This window comes from Artemia sp. Qi Xiang Cuo, chromosome 5, assembly GCF_049724085.1.
Source record: "Artemia sp. Qi Xiang Cuo chromosome 5, ASM4972408v1, whole genome shotgun sequence".
In the NCBI taxonomy this organism is placed as follows: Eukaryota; Metazoa; Arthropoda; class Branchiopoda; order Anostraca; family Artemiidae; genus Artemia; species Artemia sp. Qi Xiang Cuo.
Genome location: NC_142798.1, coordinates 77,147,968 through 77,174,535, shown reverse-complemented (window position 1 = coordinate 77,174,535; position 26,568 = coordinate 77,147,968). Strand labels below are relative to the sequence as shown.

At 35.0% G+C, this 26,568-nt stretch overlaps 1 protein-coding gene across 2 annotated transcripts in view; it reads left to right on the top strand.

Annotated features, from left to right (window-relative positions):
- LOC148952553 (protein spaetzle 4-like) overlaps positions 1-26,568 on the top strand; it is a 72,421-nt gene that overhangs the window by 28,916 nt on the left and 16,937 nt on the right. For both annotated transcript variants that reach the window (XM_089089948.1, XM_089089947.1), the window contains exon 2: positions 12,497-12,648. In XM_089089948.1, the coding sequence (XP_088946074.1) occupies positions 12,497-12,648 (152 nt within the window). The remainder of the gene's footprint in view (positions 1-12,496; positions 12,649-26,568) is intronic.

The window sequence follows — 26,568 nt, the reverse complement described above, 5'->3', positions numbered from 1 at the left end:
GAGTGTGTGTTTAGAGTGTACATTTGCCGACCCGTTGGCTGAAAGTATAGCATTAATCTCACTAAACCAATATGAAACCTCTTGGGAAATCACTCCCGAAGGCAGTGTTCTACTAGACTTAGCGCCATGAACACCAGTGAAATAATCAATGTATTTAATATGGACCCCTACATGTCCAAGTACAAATCCTATTGTCTACCCTCGGACTACCTTGGAAAAATTCAAAGTGTCAACAATACCTTGATTATTGTTAATAGCAGTCCATCGACTGTGCTGACGGGTCATTGGCTGTGCATCTCTCAAACAATGAAGACGATTGAATTTTTTGATCCTCTTGGCCTACCCTATACATTCTACACACCTCACATCAGCATCTATATTGAGAGCAGTGGGAAAACTATTATTCAAAATCGAAAGAGGGTGCAGGATCTAACGACTAGAAGCTGCGGCTTCCATGCACTACTATATTTTGTGTTCCGATGTCGTGGCTATACTTACAAGCAGTTTCTCCACATTTATGTAGACAATCCACGTCTGAATGACTTTCTAGTGGAAAATATCCTCTCAGACCTATATAGTATTGATTTCAGTGCCCTAAGAGTAAAGTGCTTAAAAAATGTTTGTGAATTTGTTTATTAATAAAATGTATATATATAACAATGTCTTTAATTCTTCACTTTAGATTTCTTCATCTTCGAGGTATAGGCAACTGTCGTGAACCACTAATGCTGGTAAATCATTTGGATTCACAGTATATTGATCTTGATTGACTGCAAAGTCAAGGTCACATTTTCTACAGTACAATGTAACTTCACTCTTGTCATATCTCTTTGTATAGTCAATTATACTATTTGCATTCATATTATGAAATTCACGAGTTTCAATCTGTCTATTTGAAGCAATATCACATACAGTGTTTTCAAGTGGTGAATCACATTCGGTAACTCCTAAATAAAAATCACTTCGTTCATAGTCATAGTAGGTGGTGTCATCACAACGATGACGTAGAAACCAAATTGTCTTTTTACCCCAACAGTTGAATCGTAGACCAGATTCCTCTTCCCAGAATAATTTAAATCCACGACGATACCAATCTCGTAGAAATACACTAAAATCACGTTTAGGATTCTTTCCAATCATAGCGGGGTAAGTATTCTCCCACTGATCACATTTATCATGGTGACAATTGGAGCACAGGTGCCCTCTAGGATGAGAGTCACACACCTCCTCAAGACATGAATTACATCCTTTAATTTGTACTGCATAGCCTCTATGTAATTTACATGGATTACATATTTTACACTTTTCACTATAGTCATCAATAATTGTTCTATTCTCACATTGATTCCAACTGCCAAGAGTGTACATGCACAATGTACATATATAGAACATTTTTCGGTTTCCGATGTCAACTCACTCACAGCTAAAACGAAACTGATCCTCTTCGTTCGATAAATTCAACGAGAGGGACATGGTGGGAGAGAGGAGTAGCTCTGTGACGTTAACTCTTTCGAATGATGGCGGAGCCATCTACATTGAATCCATTGGAAATATTTTCAAAAGTATATCCACAATATGATTCTGCTTTGTTCCAATTAATATATCAATAAATTGACTATAAGCATTTGAATCACATTTTAAAAGTTTCATACAATAGTCCAATGGGGGAGAATCACTCCTCATTATATTGTCAAGTGTCCCCCGACAAGAGAATATCCTGTGTTTAAGAGATAACTCGAGAAAATCATCATCCAAAATCAAATGTTTTTCCATAAACACTAGATTCGATCTAATTCTCTCTTTCTCAAATTTATTCATTTTTCAATCCTTTCACTCCGACTGCTGACTCTAGACTGACCCTGATTCGCTAGCCCTGAACAGAAAAAAAAGAGAACATTTTCAATTTTAAAACAATTTTATTGAATAATTAGAACAACATCAATAATATGAAGAATATACAATCATCGATACTGTTTATTGTCCTTAATATGTTTAACAAATGCACTTAAAGCGTATTGAATTCTATTCACGTGTGCTCTATCAATTTTAGCGGCGAAACATAATTGATCCTCCATTTTAAATTTGCTCAAGGATATCACATATCTTGTATATACTGCATCCCATTCCAGACAAAGCCGTGATCCTTTCGTGATTTCCACCGCAATGTTTGGTGCTCTTGTACTATTATCATCAACTCCACTATCAACTTCTAATAGTGTAAACATTCCACTCGTCATCGTCAACAAACACAAATATATATCTAAATGAGTAAAGTCAAACTGTTCTCACTCCTTTGAATTCTATTCACCGACTAATAAAACTATAGAAAAAAACCCGGTCCTTATAATCACTCCACTGCTCATATGTAACCAGCTCGCTGAGTGGCTGAGAGGGAGGATGTATCCGACTTGCTTATTGGCTGAGAAGGAAACACGTGATCTAACTGTTTCCGGGAAAGTCATAACATTTGGCTCGAGAGCAACAACAACAAATACTATTTCTGGACACCATGACATTCGCCTCGAGCATGTACATGACCAAAACAACAACAAATACTATTTCTGGATCATAACATTCGCTGAGAGCGTGCACTTACAACAACAACAAATACTATTTCTGGACACCATGACATTCACGATCGATTATGCAATCAAGTTTTCGGAAATTCACTTCCCCCTCGAGTCCTAGATCAATAACATTGTTCCCGTTAGAATTCAATGCGCATGTGCAACCTTCGCCCCGGAGTTATTACACATAGAAACAACAAATAAATCGACCTTGGAAAAAGAGGTCATTGATCCATTACGTAATCTTTCTCCCTAGGGACTCTATGACCATATTTGGACCATAAACCACGTGGTGATCGTGGGAGTTTTAAAAAAAGTGTCCGGATCGGGATTCGAAGGGGTGGTGTAATCGTCGGAGCTCATGAGGCCTCTCTACTAACAGCTTCGTAAGTTTTCAACTGAAACTAAGGAATGACATTAAAACTTTAAAAACGAACAGAAATTATTCCGTATAAATAAAAATGATCATGGCAGGGTTGTTTCTACGTTAAGTTTGAATAAAAAACGAGCAAAGATTAATCTAAAAAAACAAAGTTTTTCCATGGGAAGTAAAGAGCGAAGTTGAAACTTAAAACGGACAAAAATTATTACTTCACAGCCTGTCTATTATATATCAATCAAACTAATACAAATAAACCAACTAATTATGTTTCCCTGTGTTTCTAGGATTATAGAAAACTAGCGCTTTACTGAAAACACAAAATAATATAGAAGTTTTGGTAGAGTAAAAACATACCAATAAAGGACACTTTTTACAGAAAAAACTATTATCAATCCCTTTTAGGATCAATCCCTTTTAAGAAAAATAACAATTCATTTTAGGATTGTTGCTTTATTATTATTTTTTTTCTCATTTAATTTGATATCACTTCTGCACGATGGCTCATTTCAGTGCCTGGCTGTCGTTTTGGTTTTAAAAATGAAATTTCATTAATTTGTATACAAGTTCGAAGTAAAGCCATCTTGATAGCATTAGAGTTAGGACTATATACTAGCTTTAGAATTTGTATCATAGCTTGAAATTCACTATTGTCTAGAGATAAATAACCATACTTTCAGAGTTCATATTATGTCTTATTTGATCTTCATTTCAAGTAATACTAAAGTATATTTCTTACATTTGAAGATTGTTTATTAATCACTATATATGTTATAACTTATAACACTAATAAACATTATTCCAAAGTGCCAACTGATAAATAAATTCTATAATCTATCTGTTGTTAATTGACTTGGTAGTTATTTAAAATAATTTAATTCTTAGCTTTTTAAGATAATTCTCATTGTATATGGAGGTTTATAGAGTCCCAACTGCGTTATGAGAATGAAAGGCTGAATGGATTAGTGTATTGTTGTCAGGCTTCGTACTCACTTTTCATTCCCAGATCAATATTCCTGCTATTAATACTTGATTTTTGTGTTTTCAGTAAAGTGCTAGTTTTCAATAATCCTAACACAGGGAAACATAATTAGTTGATGTATTTGTACTAGTTTGATTGATATGTATTAGACAGGCTTGTGAATCAATAATTTTTGTCCGTTTTAAGTTTCAACTTAGCTCTTTACTTCCCTTTGAAAAACTTTGTTTTTTTAGATTAATTTAAAACAAAAGGACAAATTAGGTTTTGTTCCCTTTTACTGGCTCACAATTTGACAATAACGGCTAAACACGACAACAGTTAAAAAGGCTGGGATATTTGGCTTTCCTTTCAGACATACGCTCAAGTAATATTGTGACTGGCTTAAAAATACCTCATAAAAACAACACCATGGAATTGGATCACATATTTTAACACGGAAGTACAGAACAGAAACCTCTTTTTGTCTTTGCTAAAAGTCTATGATAATGCTTAAATCAAGATATTTTAAATCTCAATATCGGGTAATATTTGGCCCGGTTTACAACCATAAACTTTTCTAATCGCAGTAAAGCTTAAACAATTTGAAACTAAAACGCAAAAGTTAGTACGATTAGAAAAATACAACAGTGTCAATAATAAAAAAAAAAAAAAAAAAAAAAAAAAAAAATCAGAATTCAATTCGAAAAAATTCCAGCAGTCTGTGGCATTTTTAGTTTTAATGCTTAGATTAGCATTAGCATTGGATTAGCAAATGTCATAAATCTCATAATAAGAGAAAGGATGAGATGGCTAGGGCACGTTCTGCTTATGAAGAATGGCATATTGCCAAAGAATGTTCTTTAACTTTTGCGTTTAACTTTTACGGTTCAAGTACACATTGTAAAAATTTACCAAATGACGGCTATGATACCGGATTGTTGTAATTGTCTAATCCTCTAAAGTCGTTAACAAAAAATACTAAGGATTGATTTTTCTTATCCTGATATAACAATAATCAAGCCCTCCCCCTACCTCGAAAATTAATTTGCATATAAAGCGCGAAAAAGTATAATTAAAAAAAAAATAGCTCTTTTGACAGAACGGATCCTTTAAACAAAAATAAATATAATTCTAAAATTCAAGGGATATAATGAGAGAAAGGACGAGATAGCTAGGGCACATTCTGCTGATGAAGAATGGCAGATTGCCAAAGATCCTCCGTTTCGACCAAACGAAAAGGGAGTCGTCCCTGAAAAGGGTGGGAGGATGTCGTAAGGAAAGATTTAAGGGAGGTGGGAACTTCTTGGGAGGGTCTAAAGAGGAAGGCTTTAAATAGACTGGGATGGAGAAGGGGCGCGCGTAGGTCTGTTGGCCTCAGGCAGCTTGGTACTGCAGTGAGTTGCTAGAAGTAGTAGTTTTATTTCCCAGTGACACAATAGAAGAACAATAAAAAAAAACTAATAATAATTAGAATCTGATACATCGCGCGTCCACATGTCTAAGATCAAATTAACTGTCGGTGTGGACAGTCCTTGTAATGCAAATATATACATTTGGAATCGCTGCTGGTTATGGTTTACCTTTCCTGGTGTTAGATCCCCTTCTCTAAATGAGGCCAATACACCCCCGGTACGGAGCTCTTGCAACGCCCCTGCAAGATTTTCTTGATTAAAACAAAATAAAAGTAAGACTATTTCAACCAGTCAGAACGTTATTATCAAAACGCTATATAAATCTTCAACCACACAAGGAAAGGAGGATATGGATCATTTAAACACAATTTCCGTTTTCCAAAAAAAAAAAAAAAGATCTAGGGAATCATGGTTGCAGCAGTAGCTGCCACCTAGTAGAACGAACTATAGCCCATAGTAACCAAAAGTTGAAAAACGGGTTTTGAAAAAAAAGCCCAGTGAGAAAAAATTTCCATCTGATACTGAATCAGGAATGGTAACTATTGTCTTGGTTAATCTTAAAAGTAAAAGTTTATTGCAATAACAAATTTATAGTGATTTCGAAAAAGAGCCTGAAATCCCTTGAAAATGGCGTCGGATCGAAATAAAAAGTGCACCGTGGGAATCAGCATGGTTGGAAACCTTAGGGAGGACAATTACAGTCCTCCACCTTGAACAACAAGGAAAATCACTTTTCCTTACATGGATAGCACTGATGTCTCCTTTTTTTTCTTTTTTACTACCAGGGCTAGCGAATTACCAGAACATCATAAAGAAATGTTTAATGGCTCATTAAAACGGAAATTAAATTTGTTAGCGCCCTTTTTAAGTGACCAAAAAGATCAGAGGGCAGCTAGCCCCCTCCCTAAAATACCCCCTCCCGCCAAAGTCGTCCTTTAAAAAATTTGAGACAGCCATTTTGTTCAACGTAGTTCAAATGTCCAATAAGTATGGTTTTGATGATGATATGACCCTCCAAAGTCCCTAGGGAAGGGTTGTACGTGGTATTGGGCGTATCGATATCGCGCATATCGGTATCAGGCGTCTTGGTATCGCATGTATCGTGTCGGGCATATCTATATTTGGTGTTTTTTTTTCAATCATGGTTTTGTAACTTCTATCATGATAGCAGCAGTAGCTGCAATCGTGGTTGCAGCAGTAGTTGCAACCTAGTAAAGAGCAAACCACAGCCCATATTAACCAAAAGTTAAAAACATATTTTGAAAAAAAAATTGTATAATGAGAAAAAATTGCCATCTGACATTGATTTAGGAATGGTAACTATTATGTCGGTTAATAATAATAGAAAAGTTTATCGAGAAAAAAAATTTTAGATGATTTTGAAAAAGAGCCTCAAACACCACGAAAATGTTGTCAGATCAAAACCAAAGTTGTACCATTGGATTCAGTATGGTCAAAAATCTTGTATAGGGTAATTAGAGCCCCCCCCCCCCTTGAAGAACAAAGAAAATCACTTTTTTTGCATGGGTAGCACAATTGTGTCCTTTTTTCTTCTTTTTTTTAACCAGGGCTAGCGAGTTACCAGAACAACATAAAGAGATGTTTAATGGCCCATTCGAACGGAAATTAAAATTGGCAGTGCCCTTTTTAAGCGACCAAAAATTTTGGAGGACAGCTAAACCTCCCTCACCCCCCCCCCCCAAGTCCCCCTTCTCCTAAAGTTGTCCAATCAGAATTATGAGATAGCAATTTTTTTAGCATAATTGAACGGTCCAATAACCGGGCACGGATCCAGAGCCTTGATTTGGGAGGGGTGACTGTTTTAGGAGGGAAAAGTGGGACATCACGCCTCCATCTAGAATTTTATTCAAAATGGTGTGTTAAGGCCGGGTTTACTATCAACGTAACGTAACGCAAGGAAAAATTAAAACCAAGTCTTGTAAATTTTTGCGAATGATGGGACGCTAGTTGGGGGTTCATCATGTGTGAAAAAGCCTATTTTGGTCCAATTTGCCATGTTTTTTTTCAGTTTTGAAAATTTTACCAACCTTAATATTTTATCCAATGTAAAATATGTCAAACAAATAATTATGGCACGATATAATTAAACTTAGGCAGGTAGGTCCTAGTGGTCTCTCTTGGGAGAGAGCACAAAGGCCACAATAAGGCCCGTTGTGATACCACCGATATAATAAAAAACACTAACTAAATAAATAGTAATTATATCGAACAGTAATTATTTTTATATATTTTTATATCACATCACAGCCAAAAATCTACTAGTAAGTAAAAAAGACGTAATACCATGTTTGCGATCTATATACAACATAGCTACAAAATACCTGATTCCACAGAAGTAACGGTTTTAGTGTTTATTTTTAGATATAACTTGAAGACATAATACCTATTGAGTTATATATTATGGTGAAACTTTAGAAAAATGCGTAGTCTTTTCATCTTTTGTCCCTGCATCTAAAGGCCATCATAAATTCCTAAGCTTTTATATACAATATATTGCACAAATAGATTCCAACTTCTTATGACCACGATCGTGGTGTTATTTTGCGTGAATTTCGCTAAAATCTCTAAAAATCTAAAGGAAGGAAATCTTTACCGAATTCGTTAATGATAAATATCGGATGATAAAAATAAGAAGGGTTTTTTTCAAAAGCAGAGAATCTGCTATTGCTGCCTTAATACTACACCGCTGTATACAACAAAGTATAAACACATACTGAACAAGTACTGACAAAACCTATCCTCTCCCCACAAAAAAAAGTGACCCTTTGTCCGCGTCTCCGGAGACGATTCCATACGTATGCGAACCTGGCGACTAAATCACAAGTTACGTAGGTGATTTATACTTATTCCAAAGCTGTATTAAATTTAATTTATTGGCTCGGAGCGATTAAGTAGTTCAACATTTTCCCTCTAGAGGCGCTGAGGTACGCGGGGTCACTTCTGGAGAGTTTTGACTGTACTTGTTCAGTAGATGATTATACTTTGGTATACAAATATGATACAGTATGATTTTTTTAAAACTTATAAGCATAAGCGACATTAGATTTTTTCACGGGTAGATAAGTCAGATTTCTCTTGAATGTGAAACTTGGCTTCGACTTTGTAACACTAAATTTTAAAGAATCTAATTTTTAATTAATTTATTCTAATACATATATGAAAATCGTTAATTAGTAGTGAAATGTTATTATTAGATGTTTTTAGAAATTACAAGTAGGTTTCGAAGGCATTTTGAGAAAGTTTCTGCGAAAATACGCGTTCCATGGTATTTTACACTGAACCGCTGATGACAGATTAAATAGGAGGAGTTGTTTGTACGCGCCGAGGATGTAGTAACCAAAAATCTCCGAGCCGTGATTTTACTCTTATATTATTTATATACAGTGGTATACACCATCCATTTAAATTCAATAAAATGTTTAAGATGTTTACCTGAAACTTATATTTTGACACATTTTTTATAGAACCATTTTGAAAGTCAGGAGTGAAAAAAAACTTGGATTGAAGAGAGAAAGAATATTTTTATTAGGCCAAAATTTATGTTCTAAGTTAAGGAGAAAAAAAAATCTCAACTTCGTTATTTATTAGTAAAATTTATTTAATAAATTTAAATTTATTAAAATGTTTAAAATATTTACCTAAGACTTTTGTTTGGACACTTGTTTGATAGAACCATTTTGAAAGTCAGAAGTGGGGAAAAAAACTTGGGCTGAAGAGAGAAAGAATATTTTTATTAGGCCAAAATTTATGTTTTGAGTTAAGGAGAAAGAATATCTCAACTTCGTTATTTATTAGTAAAAGTGGATCAAACTTCTTCACGTCAACATGAATCAGAAAAATAAAACGTACAATCTTTTTGAAACTATTTTTTACAACTCGCTTAATACTCAACGAGCCCACTATATTTTTAAGCTGACAAGAATCAGCTAAATGATGCTAACAATAGTTTTTTAAAACAGTTAGGAAAATGAAGGGGAAAGAGAAAGAGATAATGGTAGAGCTATAATAGCAGAAGAATGCCCCCGAAGCGTTAGAAAACTTGAAAGGTCAGAATAAGTTTGGCCAGTCTTGTTCCTGAAGCACTCTTTATGTCAAAAGTGTTGAGAAATTAATTAAAAAAAACAAAGATTTTCCGAGGGAAGTAAAGAGCGAAGTTGAAACTTAAAACGAAATAAATTGTATTGATGTTTCCAAGAACTACACTCTAAACCCTTTCATTTTCTCGTAAAACCAATTTTGTTTTTAGAAGTAAAACTAGATTTGGGATTATTCAAAAGTAATTACTCTAGCAAAAATCAGGCCATTAAATAGCTCTTATACTTCACCATAAACTGTTTATGGCTCAATTTTAGTTTCTCCTAAGACATAATGAATTTTCTTGTCTCTTGCGCTACATTTTCAAGGAGCCTTCCAAAACCATACTTGAAGCAGAGAGGATCTGATGTTTTCTTATAAGAGCTGCTTATGACGCCGCCCCTCCCAAAAAAAATTTCTACCAGAATTACTGAAGTAATTAGAAAATTGGGACACTTGGAAACAGATATTTTGACTTTATTGGTGAAGTACAGTATGTGATGCACTAATAAAACCAAGGTTTAAACACTGATGGGATTAAATTTGTGGAAGAGTTTTAGTCTGTGAGTTACGTCTGTGACTCTAATGGTAATACTATCTCAGAGAATAATGAAAGACCGGTCAAGATGGTGATGGACAGAAAGATCATAGACGGCCGAAAGTTGCACTGTTGGCAATTCGGCCTTAGCCAGACTGATGGTTCTTGACCAGGAATAAGACCAGAATTTAAAGAATTATGAGCCTCGTGGGAGGGAGTAAAAAGTCAAGCTCTGAACTAAGTGGACTGGAAAAGGAACATGCGCAGCTTTTTCGGTGTCAGGCTGCTTAGTGCTGCGATGAGTTCCCAGAAATAGTAGCATCTACTCCACAATTTAATCTAAAAAAAAAGGTCAGTGGAACGTTGACTGTATTTGAAGTACACTGCTCTTATGGTGGAAACGCTGGTTAGAGGCTGTTGACATCTGGAACGAAAGCTATAAAGATCACCGTCTCTTGGGCCAAGAAATTTTAAAAAGGGCGAGGGCCCTTCAAAAACTTTCCAGAGGGGGCTGAAGCTTGAAAAAAAAATATTTACTTCGAAGTATAATTACCCCTCCCGGTTTTGCAAAAAAAAAAAAATCTTTCTTGTCTGCGTAAGAGGCAAAGGTGCTGAATCTCTTGCCCTCTCACCTGTATACTCTCTTTGTGGGGGGAGGGGGCTATGCTATTGTAGCCAGGTGATGAAAAAAGTAACCTAGAAGCACCCAGAAATAATATGTACTTCTTTCCTCATTGTTTAAATCAGTAAACTTTTAAATTTCGTTATAAGTCAGCCTGCTTGTTTCCATGAAAAAAGCAAAATAGCCTTTTTTTAAGCCTTTACATCGTCAGGGTCGTCAGGTTTCATGGATTATACTAGCCCAAATAGGAAAAATCTCAAAAATTGGCTAGTTTGAATTTATTTTTTACTCATTTTTATTATCATTTTCTAAACTAAATTTTTTCCACTCCATGCTGGAAACTGCCCCTATCTAATTGCACTCTACGTCAGAACAAGCCATAATTTTTGAATTCCCTATGAACCAGTTATTGCTGCGGTACAAGTTTTCGTAGATGTATGCCAATGTGGTATAACCTTGAACTTGAGCCAAGAGAAAGTGAAATTTGGCAGACATAGCTGGTATAACTGACACTGCTACTATAGTATATCATTCTTTTATGATGGGCGCAGTTTTTTTATGCATATTTTTAGTTTGATATATATCTCAGGATATAATATCCTGCTTGTGCAAACTAGTCGAAATCCCTGCATAAAGTAGGGATTCCCTCCTCCTAAAAAATTATTCGTCTTCTTCATGGAAAAACAATGCAGTTTTGGCACGATAATGATTGATATATTTAATATAATGAATCACATAAATATCTAAGAACACATGTAAAAAGTGCTTCAGTTGAGGGTAACATGTAAAAAGGACTTCTCTTGTGAGTGAAAATGGTATCGCTTTCGCACTCATGATGGGTTTGAACAGCGAAGGCGAAGCTGAATCATTATCTTTACCCTTTAAAATATTTTCTTCAAGAAAAAAAGGTTTGCTTGAGTTCAAAAACAGGATAGGAAAACGGGTAGCTAGACTTTTTTTCTACAAAAAAAAGAACGGGTCAAAAGCAATGTTTCCTGGAAAACCAATTATCTTGGAACACCAGGAGACGTTTCTCAAAACTCTTCCCCAATCCCTTATATTTCTTGTGACTGATCCTCCCCTACGGACTAAATAATAGAAACAGAGGAGCATGGAATTGGTCGGTACAATCCCATTATCCGGGCCTCTCCGCTTAATCACTATAGACTAGGCAATGATAAAACCCGTTTTGTGACGTCTTAACTGTTGTAGAGCAGGCAATGATAGCAAGGTTTTCATTGCGTATACGATATTAAACTGTGGTTTCTTGGATTTTAGGAGGGGAGGGGAGAAAGGTACCTAGGCTAGGTTAGGTTACGTATTTAATATATGCAATGCTTTACCCCCACTCCCCTCTAATGTGCAAATATATAGCCCAAATTTGTTTCTAAACCATTATATTTTCATCCTATTTTATTTTATTTCATTACCATCAAACAAACTTGACCTTTTAGAGAGGTCCGGATAATGGGATAGTACCGATGTGGTCTACATAAAATCCATCCATATTATATAGCCTACGGTCACGCCGCCATACAAGGGAATGGATTGACATGTACGAGGGAATTTATTCCCTCGTACAAAAACAAAAACAGATTATTGTTTTCTTATTGTTTTTTTTTTCAAAAAAACATTATTGTTTTTGAGTTTATTAAAAACTCAAAAACAGATTATTGAATTTGTATTAAAAATTTCAATTTTTCTGGGAAGGGTTTGTGCTCTAGGTGGATCCAACCCTGTGTGTATTCCAAGATAGAAATAAGACAATTTTTCCAGGGAGTCGGCAAAGGTTTGAAACAAGTTCTTTTTTTGCATGGAAAGAGTCATTTCAGTATGGGAAAAATCATACGCTGTGATGATATCATGTTGCAAACTCGGTTGGACATACTAGATCTAAGCCTGATTACAATACTTTCTTGTAGGTATGCTGTTGCATGTGCCCTTTGGTCGACGGTTTTGATGAATTCATGTACTGTGCTCGAGTAACCCGAACACAGCGAGCTTTACTGGAAAAGGTACCGTGTGACCTGTCCAAAGATACTTACTGTACAGAACCAGGAAACGTATATCCATGGCAAGTAAATTTCACTTTCACCATTTTTTTATATTCCTCAAGCAAGAGTAAGCCGAGGAACTACCTACTATCGACGGTTGTGTACTTGCGCGTGATGGAGTGGCACTGTGTTGGATGCAGGTGGCGTAATTGTCGTCAAAATCCGGGGGGGGGGGCAAAATGACCCATTTCTTTGGATGCTTGAATTATGCAGGCCTATCTTAGTTTTGACAAGATTTTGGAAGAAACTAAATTTCAACTGGGGGGGGGGGTCCCCCTGCCTTATAACAGATTAAGCCCCTGTTTGGATGGTGGAGTGGTCTGGTGAAAAGGTGACATTTGGTAGTTTACACCAGGTACCGGAAAGAAGGCAACACCTTGGAATAATCAATTGTAAACATTTTCACAAGGAATCAAAAACTAAGCTTTGAATCACGATTACTCATAATCATGTGATTTTTATTACATTGTCATGGTTTTAAGAAGGGGACCATAGAAACTACCCTTTGGATTAGTGATTGATACTTTGTTTTTTTTTGTTAATGGAAATTCTTCTTTTCGTTTTTCATTGATGAGACTTCATTTTCATTGACGGTCAGATAGTAAAATTGGCTGGAGGTGCTACTATCTTCTAGTAAGCATATCATCGTCAACTGTTTATTTTCAATCTGCGTCAAAGGAAATATAAGTGATTTAAATAATAACTTTTGTATAGGCTATATTTTCCCTTTCCCTGTCTAGAATAATTTTATTATAGGCTAAATAAAAGAAAACAACTGCAACATCAACAAATTTTTTTAAAGCTACTATTGCCAGTGACATTGCAACATTACCCAGCGGAAACAAGGTTAATTAAAATTGGGCTTCAATCAAAGGTCTAATTTCATCTAGAGACAACTTGAAATTTTCTAAACATTTTCACAAGGAATCAAAAATTAACCAGAGCATCGGTTAGTGATGAAATCTACTCTAAACTTTTTTATTGTCTATTTTTGGCAAAATTTATTCTTTTGTGTTCGATATATTGCAAATCAAAATTTAAAATTAAAAATGAATAAATAAAAATGAAAATATTATTTTTATTAGTCTTTACAATTATTTTATTTTGCACGGTAGTGTTAGATGGCGTTGGTTGTTTATTTTCTCAAAGACTAACTTGAGTTTCAGTGTCGTAATTTCGTCCAATTCCTGGGGGTGGGGGTAAGGTCGGAGCCAATTTTCCCCAATCAAATTAAAATGACAGTGACTACTGAAAAATGGGTCATACAGTAAAAAAAAAGGTACAGATATACTAAAGAAAACTGACCCATTTCTGTGAATGCTTGAATTATGCTGGCTTATCTTAGTTTTAGCAAGATTTTTCGAAAAATAAATTTTAGCTGGGGTGAAAACTGAGGTCCCCCACACCTGCCCCATTGAAAATTATACCCCTCGGTCACCCACAGTATGTATGCCAAAATTTACTTTATTTAATCGAAACATGTTTAGAGTAAAAAAAATATAGCCCTTTTCTAATTATGAATTTTTTGTTTACCGATTTCTTTTCAAAACACTCGAACTTAAACTATATTCTTTAAATTAAAGCAAATGAATAAAGTAAATAAATAGTGAAATGCATAATGCAAATGAATAAAGTCCTCGATTTTCAAGGCTGCCCTACTCTTTAAGATATTCTTATATATTTGTAATATGATATATATATATATATATCATAATTATCATGAATATATTTATTAATATATAATATATTACAAATATGTAAATGTGTATATTTTATTATATATTACTATTTTATTTGAGATATTTTAATATTTTATACAAATTATGTATCAATTTTTTTTTTATAAATTTTGACGATTAAAAGGACACTAGCCCTTTCAAATTCCAGTTGAATGAGCCCTTTTCGAAGTTTCTACGACAACTTCTTCGAAACGAAGTGCCCTGGTCTAAGACAAACCAAACCAAACCAAAAAAAAAAAAAAAAAAAAAAAAAAAAAAAAAAAAACATTGTACCCACGTCGCTCTCTTTACTTAAGGTCATAAATGAGTCAAATTTATAAACTATCAGTAAACAATATATCAAAGGCAAATCTTATCCATAGTGAGTAAAACTCTGAAAAGACAGATTTAAGCTCAATGTTTATATTTTAAGGATTGAATTCATATATGTAAGAGTTCATAATTTTCGAATTACGTTCAAAAGCAATTGGCCTAAAAAATTTCCATTATTTTAGGAAATGGATGATTGGCTGGGTTTCCTTTATAAACTTGGGCTGACATCTACAAAAAAGTTGAACTTTTTACCCAAATGGTAATTATGAACTATGAATGGTAATTATGAATTATGAAAATAATTATGAACTGTTACATTAGCATCAAACGGGACTTACCGGCAAGGGAAGCGTGTGAGTAACACATCCCATCGCTAACAAAATGTAATGGAGCGAGAAATGAATTTGTTCAATCCAGATACACTAATCCGATTATTTCAAACTAAATGGTTCACTTAGGATTTCCAAAAATTAGGCCATTTACAAGAATTGTTTGACTTTCTTTATCTTTTCTGATCAGCAGCTTCTGAGCACACAAACGAAATGGCGGACATTTGATCATAAAATATCATAAAATATCACAATGATCATAAAATAAATAGATGGGAATAGTCAAAAATATACTGATCAAGGAATGAATTAAATTTTTTGGATATTGTCTGCAAGAGTACTTAAAATCTATTTATATTTTGGGTTGGATATAGGTTAGCATTTTCTAACTCCTAACCTGGTGATGTAATTAATTCTAAAAGTCAGTAGCTAGCAACCTAGTAAGAGTTCCAGGTTGCAGCGGTATACATTAAAGGACGAACTATAGTTAATAGTATCTGAAATTTTTAACAGTTGTAAAAGAAAGATGTAACAGTTCATAATTTTCGAATTACGTTCAAAAGCAATTGGCCAAAAAAATTCCATTATTTTAGGAAATGGATGATTGGCTGGGTTTCCTTTATAAACTTGGGCTGACATCCAAAAAAAAGTTGAACTATTTACCCAAATGGTAAAAGAGAAAAATCGCGTAGAGTCAGGAAGAAACAGAGATATGAAAAATGATTCGAACAGTAACAAATTTTTCCTAAGAAAGTTTATGCTACAAGTTTTTTTTACAATAGCAGGGATTGAACCTGATCATAGAATTTGTCTAATGAGATTTATATTTGCTCATATTCTTTTCATAGAAGAGTTATAATAGTTAATGTGCAACCACTTCTTTGTTTAGCTGTCAGCAGACTTGAGGTTTTCTTTATATAGATTGGTTTTCAAAACATGAAAAGGTAATGTCTCGGTATGACACAGATAACAAATGGCGAAAAAAATTAATAAAATCAGTGGCGTAATTTCGTCAAAATCCTGAGGGGGGGGGCAAAGTTGGAACCAATTTTCCTAAATCAAGTGAAAATGACATTAAAAATTAAAAATAAGCAGTTTGATACCATAAAGGTACTTTTTAGTACTATAAAGGTACTTTGTAGTACTATAAAGGTAAACATGTACTAAAAAGCTGGATCTGCTTCTGTTGATGCTTGAATTATGCAAGGTTTATTTTATTATTGACAAGATCTTGGAAGAAACTAGATTTCAACTGGGGGGGGGAATGGGGTCTAGGGGGTAGTTGCTCCCCTGCCCCATTGCAAATTACGCCGCTGTTGAGTTTCCTCTGTTTCTTTGGTAAAATTACTAGGCTAAATATTGCCAGAATGTTGACGCGTTTATCATCAAAACATGATCTATTAGCATCAAAATGTAATACCTGAAAGCTTGTTTTGCAATCAATTTGCTGTAATTTGGCTATGATGATGGCCACTGTGTCAAATTTGTGTCAAATTAAGATTCATAGCTTACGTAATAAAACTCAACAGGGTCGATCGGTTTGGCTAATTCATTTTCCCATTTATTATTTGATTTTCAAGATACATGGAAGCAGCGCTTCCCCTTCTCCCCAAATTTTCGAGGTTTCCCCAAGTTTCTCAAAAAACAAACTTGATTTTTCTGAAGTCTCCCTGAAAACTAATGTTGCAAACATTAACACGAAATGCCAATCGCTAATATTCGATGAGATCTCAGAGAACACAATTTCTTTCCGGAAAATTGAGGAAACCCGAAAAATTCGGGGACAGTTGAAACAGTGCTTAGAAGTGTGAGGTTTTCACAAAGTATGTTGCATATTATTTTCTCGTTTACAGAAAAAGCTGAGAGTTGGGGCCTTTGATATCAAAAAACCTTTTTTCAGCAAATCTGAAAAACAAGCAAGCAGGCTTTTTTACACAAAGAAAAAGCCATTAAAATTGAATACACCTCAAAATCCAACATTCAGTCTTTCTGATGACCTGTAACGTTCACATTGTTAAAGTGAACTAGAACAACATCAATAATAGTCAACTCTAATATATTTTATTTCCGAAAATTAAGATCAACAGAAAGTTAAGTTAAGGAGGACTTTAGACAAAAAAATTCCAAAATTATCATTTAATGCAAGCTCAGACATGTTTTCAAAACATTCAAAGGGAATCATTTTTAATTTTTTGTAGCAATAAACTGTTATAGTAAAAGTTGAAATCTGATATATAATTCTTCTGCTTCTTCACAATTCGTTCAATTATTTTCGTCAAACGAGTACAAAGTTGTTTTTTTTACTGTGAATCTGAAAACGCTGCATCATTTCTGAACAAGACAAGAATTTGTATGGGCGCGTTTTTAATCCATAGTAAGGCGGAAAAAACAAGCAATGACATTGCACTATTGATCAATTCATTGTCTTATGTAAATATCTTGTAAAGTCATTGGTAGAGTTTGTTATTCTATCAGAACATAAAATATACATTCCACATGCTTCAGCTTCTTATCAAAACACTAAAACCTGAGCTGCGTCAGAATTACATTTCAAGCGTGTTTGTGGGGGGGGGGGGCTTTCGAAATGCTTTTGAATTAAATGTACTATATGCTGTTATTGACCGTACTTAATCGAGTGGCCATGTGTGACCACTGGTACCTGCAGCATATTTAAGTGGAGGAGGGGTGTAATAGCTTTCTCGTGAGTTGGAAAAAGGTTAGGAAAGCAATATTTGGTACTGGTGCATTATATGGTCACTTCTAAAAAGTCAAGTTTGGTTAATGCTAATGAAATAAAATAAAATAGGATGATTATATAACAGTTTATAAAAAAATTCGGGCTATATATTTGCACATTAGGGTGGGGGTGGGGGTAAAGCATACCATATATTAAATGCGTAATCTAACCTAACTTAGGTACCTTCCCCCCTAACCCCAAAAAGAACAGTTTAAATATTGTAAACGCAATGAAAACTACTCTGCATTCCATTTCTGCATAGTGGTCTCTTCAAAATAACCAGTCTGGCGGGTTTCATCTCTCATTAGTATATAAAAGTGTACGTTTAACGCACCAGTAACATTTTCTAGAACAATCATTTCCCCCGACAATGCAAAAAGAACTTGCATATTGTGGTTCTTCAGGAGAGAGGGCCATCCCCAATCAAAGCAAGTTACCTTCAAACATGGAAGTTTCAATCAGTTTTGGTTTGGTGTTGCTATGTTGCATGCAATATTGCAACATGCAACATGGAATATTGCAACATGGAACAACATTGCAACATGGAATATTGTAAACATTGTGCGTTAAACCAAAATGACTAATAGGAAATTATATGTCTAACGATTTAACAGATTTTTTCACAAAACCGTATCCAGGGGGGCTATGGGGTTTGAAGCCCCCTCCCCAAATTTTCGTCCGACTCGTAAAAACTTAACAAAAATGCATATAAACAAATTTTTTATATGTTTTTAAAAAAAAATTTGTGTAAATCCCCCCCGAACAAAAATCCTGGATACGCCCTTGCTTTGCCAATCAATAAATTGAAGGAGATGGCCATGATTGGTGCATGCATGTATCTCTTTCTTTTACTGAATGTATTTGGATTTTGGTCAGTAGAGTTAAAGAAACTGGAAAATGGAAAAGATCGCACATGTTCATGCGGCCAAACGGCGAACATTCAACCAAACTAATTATTCCATAATTAATGAATTTATTCAATTGACGATTTCGAGCTATAAGCAGAACCGCCATCGATTTACCCTTCCGCTCTCTTCATGGAACGAATAAGAAAAAAATAACACAAATTTAGGTAAAATGTTTTTCACTGTATAATCGACTTATCAAAACTGTTTTTTCTTATAACATTATAAATTTAGGGCTAAGTCTATGACTTGTTATAAAACAAAAATAAAAAAGGAGCGAATATCCCCAATCCATAGAAATAAAAAATGCACGGGCATATAGGAACGAAACAGCCATCGTGTCTGTAATGTCTTTAAAGATTAAGAGGAATTTCAAGCGTCGAATTTTACCCGTATTATCCAAGTTAGCTAGTACTTATACAGATTTAGATATATAACTAAGAAATAAATTAATACACAAAACAAAGACTTCGAACAGTACGATAGGACACCGTATCCATAGGATACGTAGGACATTAACCGATAGGAGCATCGTTGAATCTCAAGCCATCACTGACTGTAATTATAATTTAAATTATAGTAAGTATAGATAGTAAGTGTAATTTATTTGTTACCGACTATTTACAAAAGCGAAGTAAATAAAAAAAAGCAAAATAATCAGTAGACACTAAAAACGCGAGGGAAAAGAAACTCATTACGAGAAAACGCAACGGTGAAACGTACCAAGACTTACTTGAACAGCGGAATTATTTGTCTGGCAACACAACTGTTGTGTAGCTTCCAAAATAGTTTTTATGAGATGGCAGCCCTATCTGCAAACTCTTCTTTAATGAATGGAAAGGGATTCGGAAAATTACGCTCTTATAGTCCGTTCTTATTTGCTATTATTTTGCAAAGTTTGACGACGTCCGTATATCATCCAGCGAAGATGCGTATGGTACGGGTATTTCAATATTGGACGAACTCATTCATCGGTAACCTTAATTTGAAATTTTTTAATAAAGCTAGATGTCACACTGAACGTGGACTAATTATCAGGTTACGTTTGTACTTGGCTCAAAAGGACATAAGGAAACATGCAATGTGAACAATTTTCGTTTTTTAACGGTCCATTGTATCGAAAAGAAATATACATTTCTCGCTTTCTTATAGTTCCGCGGTAAACAAAAAGCGTGTTTTAATGCCATTGATTTATCTCTGTGACGTATTTCCATAAGTCAATCCCATAACTATGGGTTTCTACTAAAAATTTTTGAAAAGGTAAATTTTTAAAGAACATTTTGTTATAGAGTAGCATTTATTAAAATGTCTCGCTGAACTAGTAAAGAAAATAGTATTTTTGTTCTTTGCCTGATAACGTAAGTGCCACTGAAAAGAGCTGCCTTTTTGGGGGTCATATGTCAAGGGATAAAAACCAATGAAAGAAGTTTTTTTCACACTTACTGAAAAAAGTTGCTCTTCGATCCTCATGTGTCACAAGGTAAACCACAAATAAAGCGAGCAATTCCTGTGTATTTAAAAAATTATCTCAACCGAATTCACAGTTTTTAATGTTGCAGAGAAGGCTGGGTCTAACAAGATTCCTAAATTTCAAAATTTAAGCCTAGAAATATGCTGAGCGAAAAAAAAAAAAAATCAAATGGTCCACCAAATTCTGGATAGATGTTGGTTACAATTCATGATTCCTCTTAATCTTATTTCTGTTAGAATTTAAGAAACTGTTATTTTTGCTGTTGTTACTATTTTACATTTTTTTTCCATGATGCATTGTATTTTCTTTCTAAAAAGTAAGAGATTTAGCAATTATTTAGTAAGAAAACCTAAAAAATTACTCTTAGAATAACCTCCGAAATAATTTGCCTTTGTGGGTGTCATGTATCCCAGGCTACAAGCCTGAAATAAAGCAGACAAGGATTGTATTGCCGAAGAACCAGGTGCACATTGTGTTGCTGCAAAAACAGGTGCACAAATATACGGTTGCGTATAGTTACATTTTAATTGTCATGTGTCAGGGTTAATCCTCAGATAGAGCAAGCAAGTCTTGGCCATGTATCAAGGACTGTAAGCCTCAGATAAAGCAGACAAGTCTTGTGGTGCTGAAAAACCATGTACACAAATTTCTTGGTAATATTCTGAGCGCCTTGTATCACGGTCTGTAAGCCTTAGATAAAGCAGACAAATCTTATGTTGCTGAAAACCAAGTACACAAAATTCTTAGTAACATTTTGAGCGCCATGTATCACGGGGCGTAAGCCTCACATAAAGCAGACGAGTCATGTGTTGCTTAAATACCCATGTGGACCAAATTTACGGCTGCATACTTTCGCATTTCGAGTGTCATATGTCAAGGGTTGTAATCGTCAGATAGAGCAGGCAAATCTAGTGCTGCTGGAAAATGATGCACATCAAATTCACGGTAACCTCTTGAGCGCCATGTATCACGGACTGTAAGCCTCAGATAAAGCAGACAAGTCTTGTGGTGCTGAAAAACCATGTACACAAATTTCTTGGTAATATTCTGAGCGCCTTGTATCACGGTCTGTAAGCCTTAGATAAAGCAGACAAATCTTATGTTGCTGAAAACCAAGTACACAAAATTCTTAGTAACATTTTGAGCGCCATGTATCACGGGGCGTAAGCCTCACATAAAGCAGACGAGTCATGTGTTGCTTAAATACCCATGTGGACCAAATTTACGGCTGCATACTTTTGCATTTCGAGTGTCATATGTCAAGGGTTGTAATCGTCAGATAGAGCAGGCAAATCTAGCGCTGCTGGAAAATGATGCACATCAAATTCACGGTAACCTCTTGAGCGCCATGTATCACGGACTGTAAGCCTCAGATAAAGCAGACAAGTCTTGTGGTGCTGAAAAACCATTTACACAAATTTCTTGGTAATATTCTGAGTGCCTTGTATCACGGTCTGTAAGCCTTAGATAAAGCAGACAAATCTTATGTTGCTGAAAACCAAGTACACAAAATTCTTAGTAACATTTTGAGCGCCATGTATCACGGGGCGTAAACCTCACATAAAGCAGACAAGTCATGTCTTGCTTAAATACCCATGTGGACCAAATTTACGGCTGCATACTTTCGCATTTCGAGTCTCATATGTCAAGGGTTGTAATCGTCAGATAGAGCAGGCAAATCTAGCGCTGCTGGAAAATGATGCACATCAAATTCACGGTAACCTCTTGAGCGTCATGTATCGCGGACTGTAAGCCTCAGATAAAGCATGCAATTCTTGCATTGCTGGAATACCCACGTGTACAAAATTTACAGTTGCATACGTTTTTTTTATTCTGGGTGTCATGTGTCCAGGCTTGTAATTCTCAGATAGAACAGGTAAATATTGTTCTGCTGGAAAACGATGCCCACCAAATTTAGGGTAACATTTTGAGCACCAGGCATGACGGACTGTAAGCCTCAGGCAAAGCAGGCAAGTCTTGTGTTGCTCAAATACCCATATACACCGAATTTACGGCTGCACATAATGTAGAGAAAGCAGATTCCAAGCAGATTTCAAATAATTTACAACCTGTCAGAAGTGTCCGTCTTTGATTTACAGCCTTACGACTTTTAATGTTAATCTTACCCAATATCTACTTCCGGTAGAATTAATATGTAAAATTAGGCAACAACTTCGGCATTTTTATTAACTCATTGTCAAAATGGCCACAGTCATGACTGACCTACTTATTTTTCTAAAAAAAAAATATCCCCCTTAAGTAAGAGCACCCAAATCGAAATAATTCTAGTTATTTTCTCATATTAATAATAGAAAAATTGTACTGTATATAATGCTGATATCCCTGAATGAAATAACTTACATTTGCTCTGTTATCGTTAAAACCATCGTCTTAACTGGCGTGATAAGGGTTGTAAGGATTCTACGCTTTAGGAATCCTACACGCAAATGAGGGGAGCAGCTTTCATTTTGTCTTAATTTATTAAAAAGAAACCAAGTTACTTTCTATTAATGCTCTTATACCGAGGTGAAATGACTTAGACTTTTTGTTGTTGTTAAAAGCCTATCTTAACTGGTGTAATGAGGTTCGTTGGGATTCTACAGGGATTTGTAGGGATTCTTCTTTAGGAAGCATACACACAAATGAAGGGAGCAGCTTTCACCTTGTCTTAATTTATAAAAAAAAGAGAAAACAACAAACAAACTAAGTTATTTTTTATTATGCTCTTATACCTGTTTGAAATGAAAGTTTGTTTTGTTGCTGCTGAAATCCTATCCTAACTATTGTAATAAGGCTCGTAGGGGTTCTACACTTTAGGAGTCCTACACACAAATAAAGGAAGCAGCTTTCATTTTGTCTTAATTTATTAAAAAGAAGCCAAGTTACTTTCTATTAATGATCTTATACCGAGGTGAAATGACTTAGACTTTTTGTTGTTGTTAAAAGCCTATCTTAACTGGTGTAATGAGGTTCGTAGGGATTCTACAGGGATTCGTAGGGATTCTTCTTTAGGAAGCATACACACAAATGAAGGGAGCAGCTTTCACCTTGTCTTAATTTATAAAAAAAAAAGAAAACAACAAAAAAACTAAGTTATTTTTTATTATGCTCTTATACCTGTTTGAAATGAAAGTTTGTTTTGTTGCTGCTGAAATCCTATCCTAACTATTGTAATAAGGCTCGTAGGGGTTCTACACTTTAGGAATCCTACACACAAACAAAGCGAACAGCTTTCGTTTTGTCTTAATTTATTAAAAAGAAACCAGGCTACTTTCTATTATTCTCTTATACCGAGGTGAAATGACTTAGACTTTTTGTTGTTGTTAAAAGCCTATCTTAACTGGTGTAATGAGGTTCGTAGGGATTCTACAGGGATTCGTAGGGATTCTTCTTTAGGAAGCATACACACAAATGAAGGGAACAGCTTTCACCTTGTCTTAATTTATAAAAAAAAGAAAACAACAAACAAACTAAGTTATTTTTTATTATGCTCTTATACCTGTTTCAAATGAAAGTTTGTTTTGTTGCTGCTGAAATCCTATCCTAACTATTGTAATAAGGCTCGTAGGGGTTCTACACTTTAGGAATCCTACACACAAACAAAGGGAGCAGCTTTCGTTTTGTGTTAATTTATTAAAAAGAAACCAGGCTACTTTCTATTATTCTCTTATACCGAGGTGAAATGACTTAAACATGCTTTGTTGTTGTTAAAAGCTTATCTTAACTGGTGTAATGAGATTCGTAGGGGTTCTACACTTAAGGAAGCATACACACAAATGAAGGGAGCAGCTTTCAATTTGTCTTAATTTACATATATAAAAAAAAAAAAAAAACTAAGTTATTTTCTATTATGTTCTTATACCTGAGTGAAATGAAAGTTTGTTTTGTTGCTGCTAAAATCCTATCCTAACTGGTGTAATGAGGTTCGTAGGGGTTCTACACTTTAGGAAGCCTACACACAAATGTTGGGGGCAGCTTTCACTTTGTCTTAATTTATTAAAAAGGAAACCAAGTTACTTTCTATTCATGCTCTAATATAGAGGTGAAATGACTTATACTTGTTTTGTTGTTGTCAAAAGCGTATCCTAACTGGTGTAATAAGGTTCGTCGGGGTTCTGCACTTTTGGAATCATACACACAAGTGAAGGGAGCAGCTTTCACCTTGTAAACAGTTACTTTCTATTATGTTCACATGCCTGCGTGAAATGAATTGCACTTGTTTTGCTGCTGTTAAAAGCCTCGTCTTAATTAATGTAATAAGGGCAGGGCAATATCCAGGATTTGAGTTCAGAGGGGGGTACAAACAAACTGTAAAAAAAATGCATCAAAATTTGTTCATATGCATTTTTGTTACGTTTTTGCGAGTCGGAAAAACACTTCGGGGGGTCAGATCCCCTTAACCTCGCTGTTTATGGCCTTGAATAAGGGTTATAAGGATTCCACAATTTACGAAGCTTATACACAAATGCGGAGAGCAGCTTTCGCGTTGTCTTAATTAGTTTAGAAAAAAAGAGAACAAAGCTTCTCTGATGAAAGAAAAGGCGAAGTTCAAAACTTCGCTTCAACAAAAATTCAACAAACGCTTCTTGAACAATAAAAATTGCCGCGTCGCACTTTGTGTAACAGATGACTGTTACAAATAAAATGGCTCCTGATGTAGAATTCTGAAAAACTAGCAGTTTATTGGACACATAAAACCGACGCAAAAAACAAAAGATGTTTAAGCAGAGAAAAGTCCTCAAGTAGCATGTAGATCTAAAAAACTAAAGCAAGCTCAGCGCTAGTTTAACCGTCATTCAACTATAACGTTCTATCTCTTAGGTAAGACCTTACCAGATTCAAAGCTCTTCCTTTTATAGGTTTTTCACAATAAACTTTTAATCTTAAGATCAACCGAAATGAGAGTCACTTTTCCTAAATCAACCTCAAATAGTGATTCTTCCTCACTTGACAGTTTTTCTTATGGGCCGTGGTTTGGTCTTTTGGAGGTTGCGGCCACAGCTGCAACTTTGTTTCTTGTGGGAGACGATTAGAGGAGACAGCGCCCTCCTTTTTGCCGTTGCTCCAATTACAAAAAGCCTCTCCGAACCAACTCAGATGAGAATAAAGTTTATTCTAAGATTTAAAAATATTGGCGGTGCTGAATCTATTAGTCCTAAATTTGTTCAGAAAGTTTCTCTACCGGTTTCATTAATTCTCTCTTTTTCATTATTTTCTAACGAATAATCCCTGCATTAATGCATAGCCTACAACTTCAAATCTAATATCTGTCTTTGATTATTTATGATGTTGGATGGTTACGACGGTAATTATGCAAATGAAAATCATGGAGTTTAGATTTTTGTTTTCTAATTAAACCTTGCCAGACAAAAAATCCAAAGCCTTGTCTACAACTTCGAGTCTAATATTTATTTTGTCTTATGGCAATGATGTATTATTTAATTATATATAAAAACTAAGTACCTTAAAAGGGCGCCAGGACATCGACAAAATCTGTCATAAAATCGACAAAAAATCCGTCAGAACCACTAACCGTCAGGACATCGACAGTCATAACATCGACAGTCATAACATCGACAGTCATAACATCGACACGTCAATTCATCGACAGTCACAATCGCTACCCGTCAGAACGTCGACAGTCATAACATCGACACGTCAGGACATCGAGAAAATCCGTCATAACATCTAAATTTTTAAAACTTTAGTTTTTTAGGGTTTAGAGGGAAAAGGTACCTAGGTTAGATTAGGTTACGTATTTAATATATGTTATGCTTTACCCCCACCTCCCTGATGCGCTAATATATAGCCGAAATTTGTTTCTAAACTATTATATACTTATTACTATTATATAAACTTATAAATTTTTTTGTCGATGTCCTGACGCAGGCACGTACGCAGGAATTTGTTTCGGGGGGGGGGGGGGCAAATCCTTCAAACACATTATTTTGTGAGAAAAATCAGAAAATTATGGGAAAATGAAAAAAATCGTGAGATTTTTTTTTTGGGGGGGGGGCCCAGAGGCACCCCCTTCGTACGTCCCTGTCCTGACGTGTCGATGTTATGACTGGCAACGTTCTGACGGGTAGCGATTAGGACTGTCAATATTCTAACGTGTCGATATTATGACTGTCGACGTTCTGACGGTTAGTGGTTCTGACAGATTTTCCTTGTCGACGAAATGACGTTTAGTGCTTGTGACGGTTGGATGAAATGGTAAAACCCCGTCTTCAACTCTTAGTCTAATATATATTTTTGACGGATATGATGACAAATCATTATGATGATTATTATGATCACAAAGATCAAGTATTTTCTATTTTATTTTTTATCAAAACCTGGTCAGATGCAAAATGCAAAACCTACTCTACAACTCTGAACCTATTATTTAGTTTTATATTTATGATAATGAGTTGTGATAAGGTGGAAAATTCAGCAAATTGATTT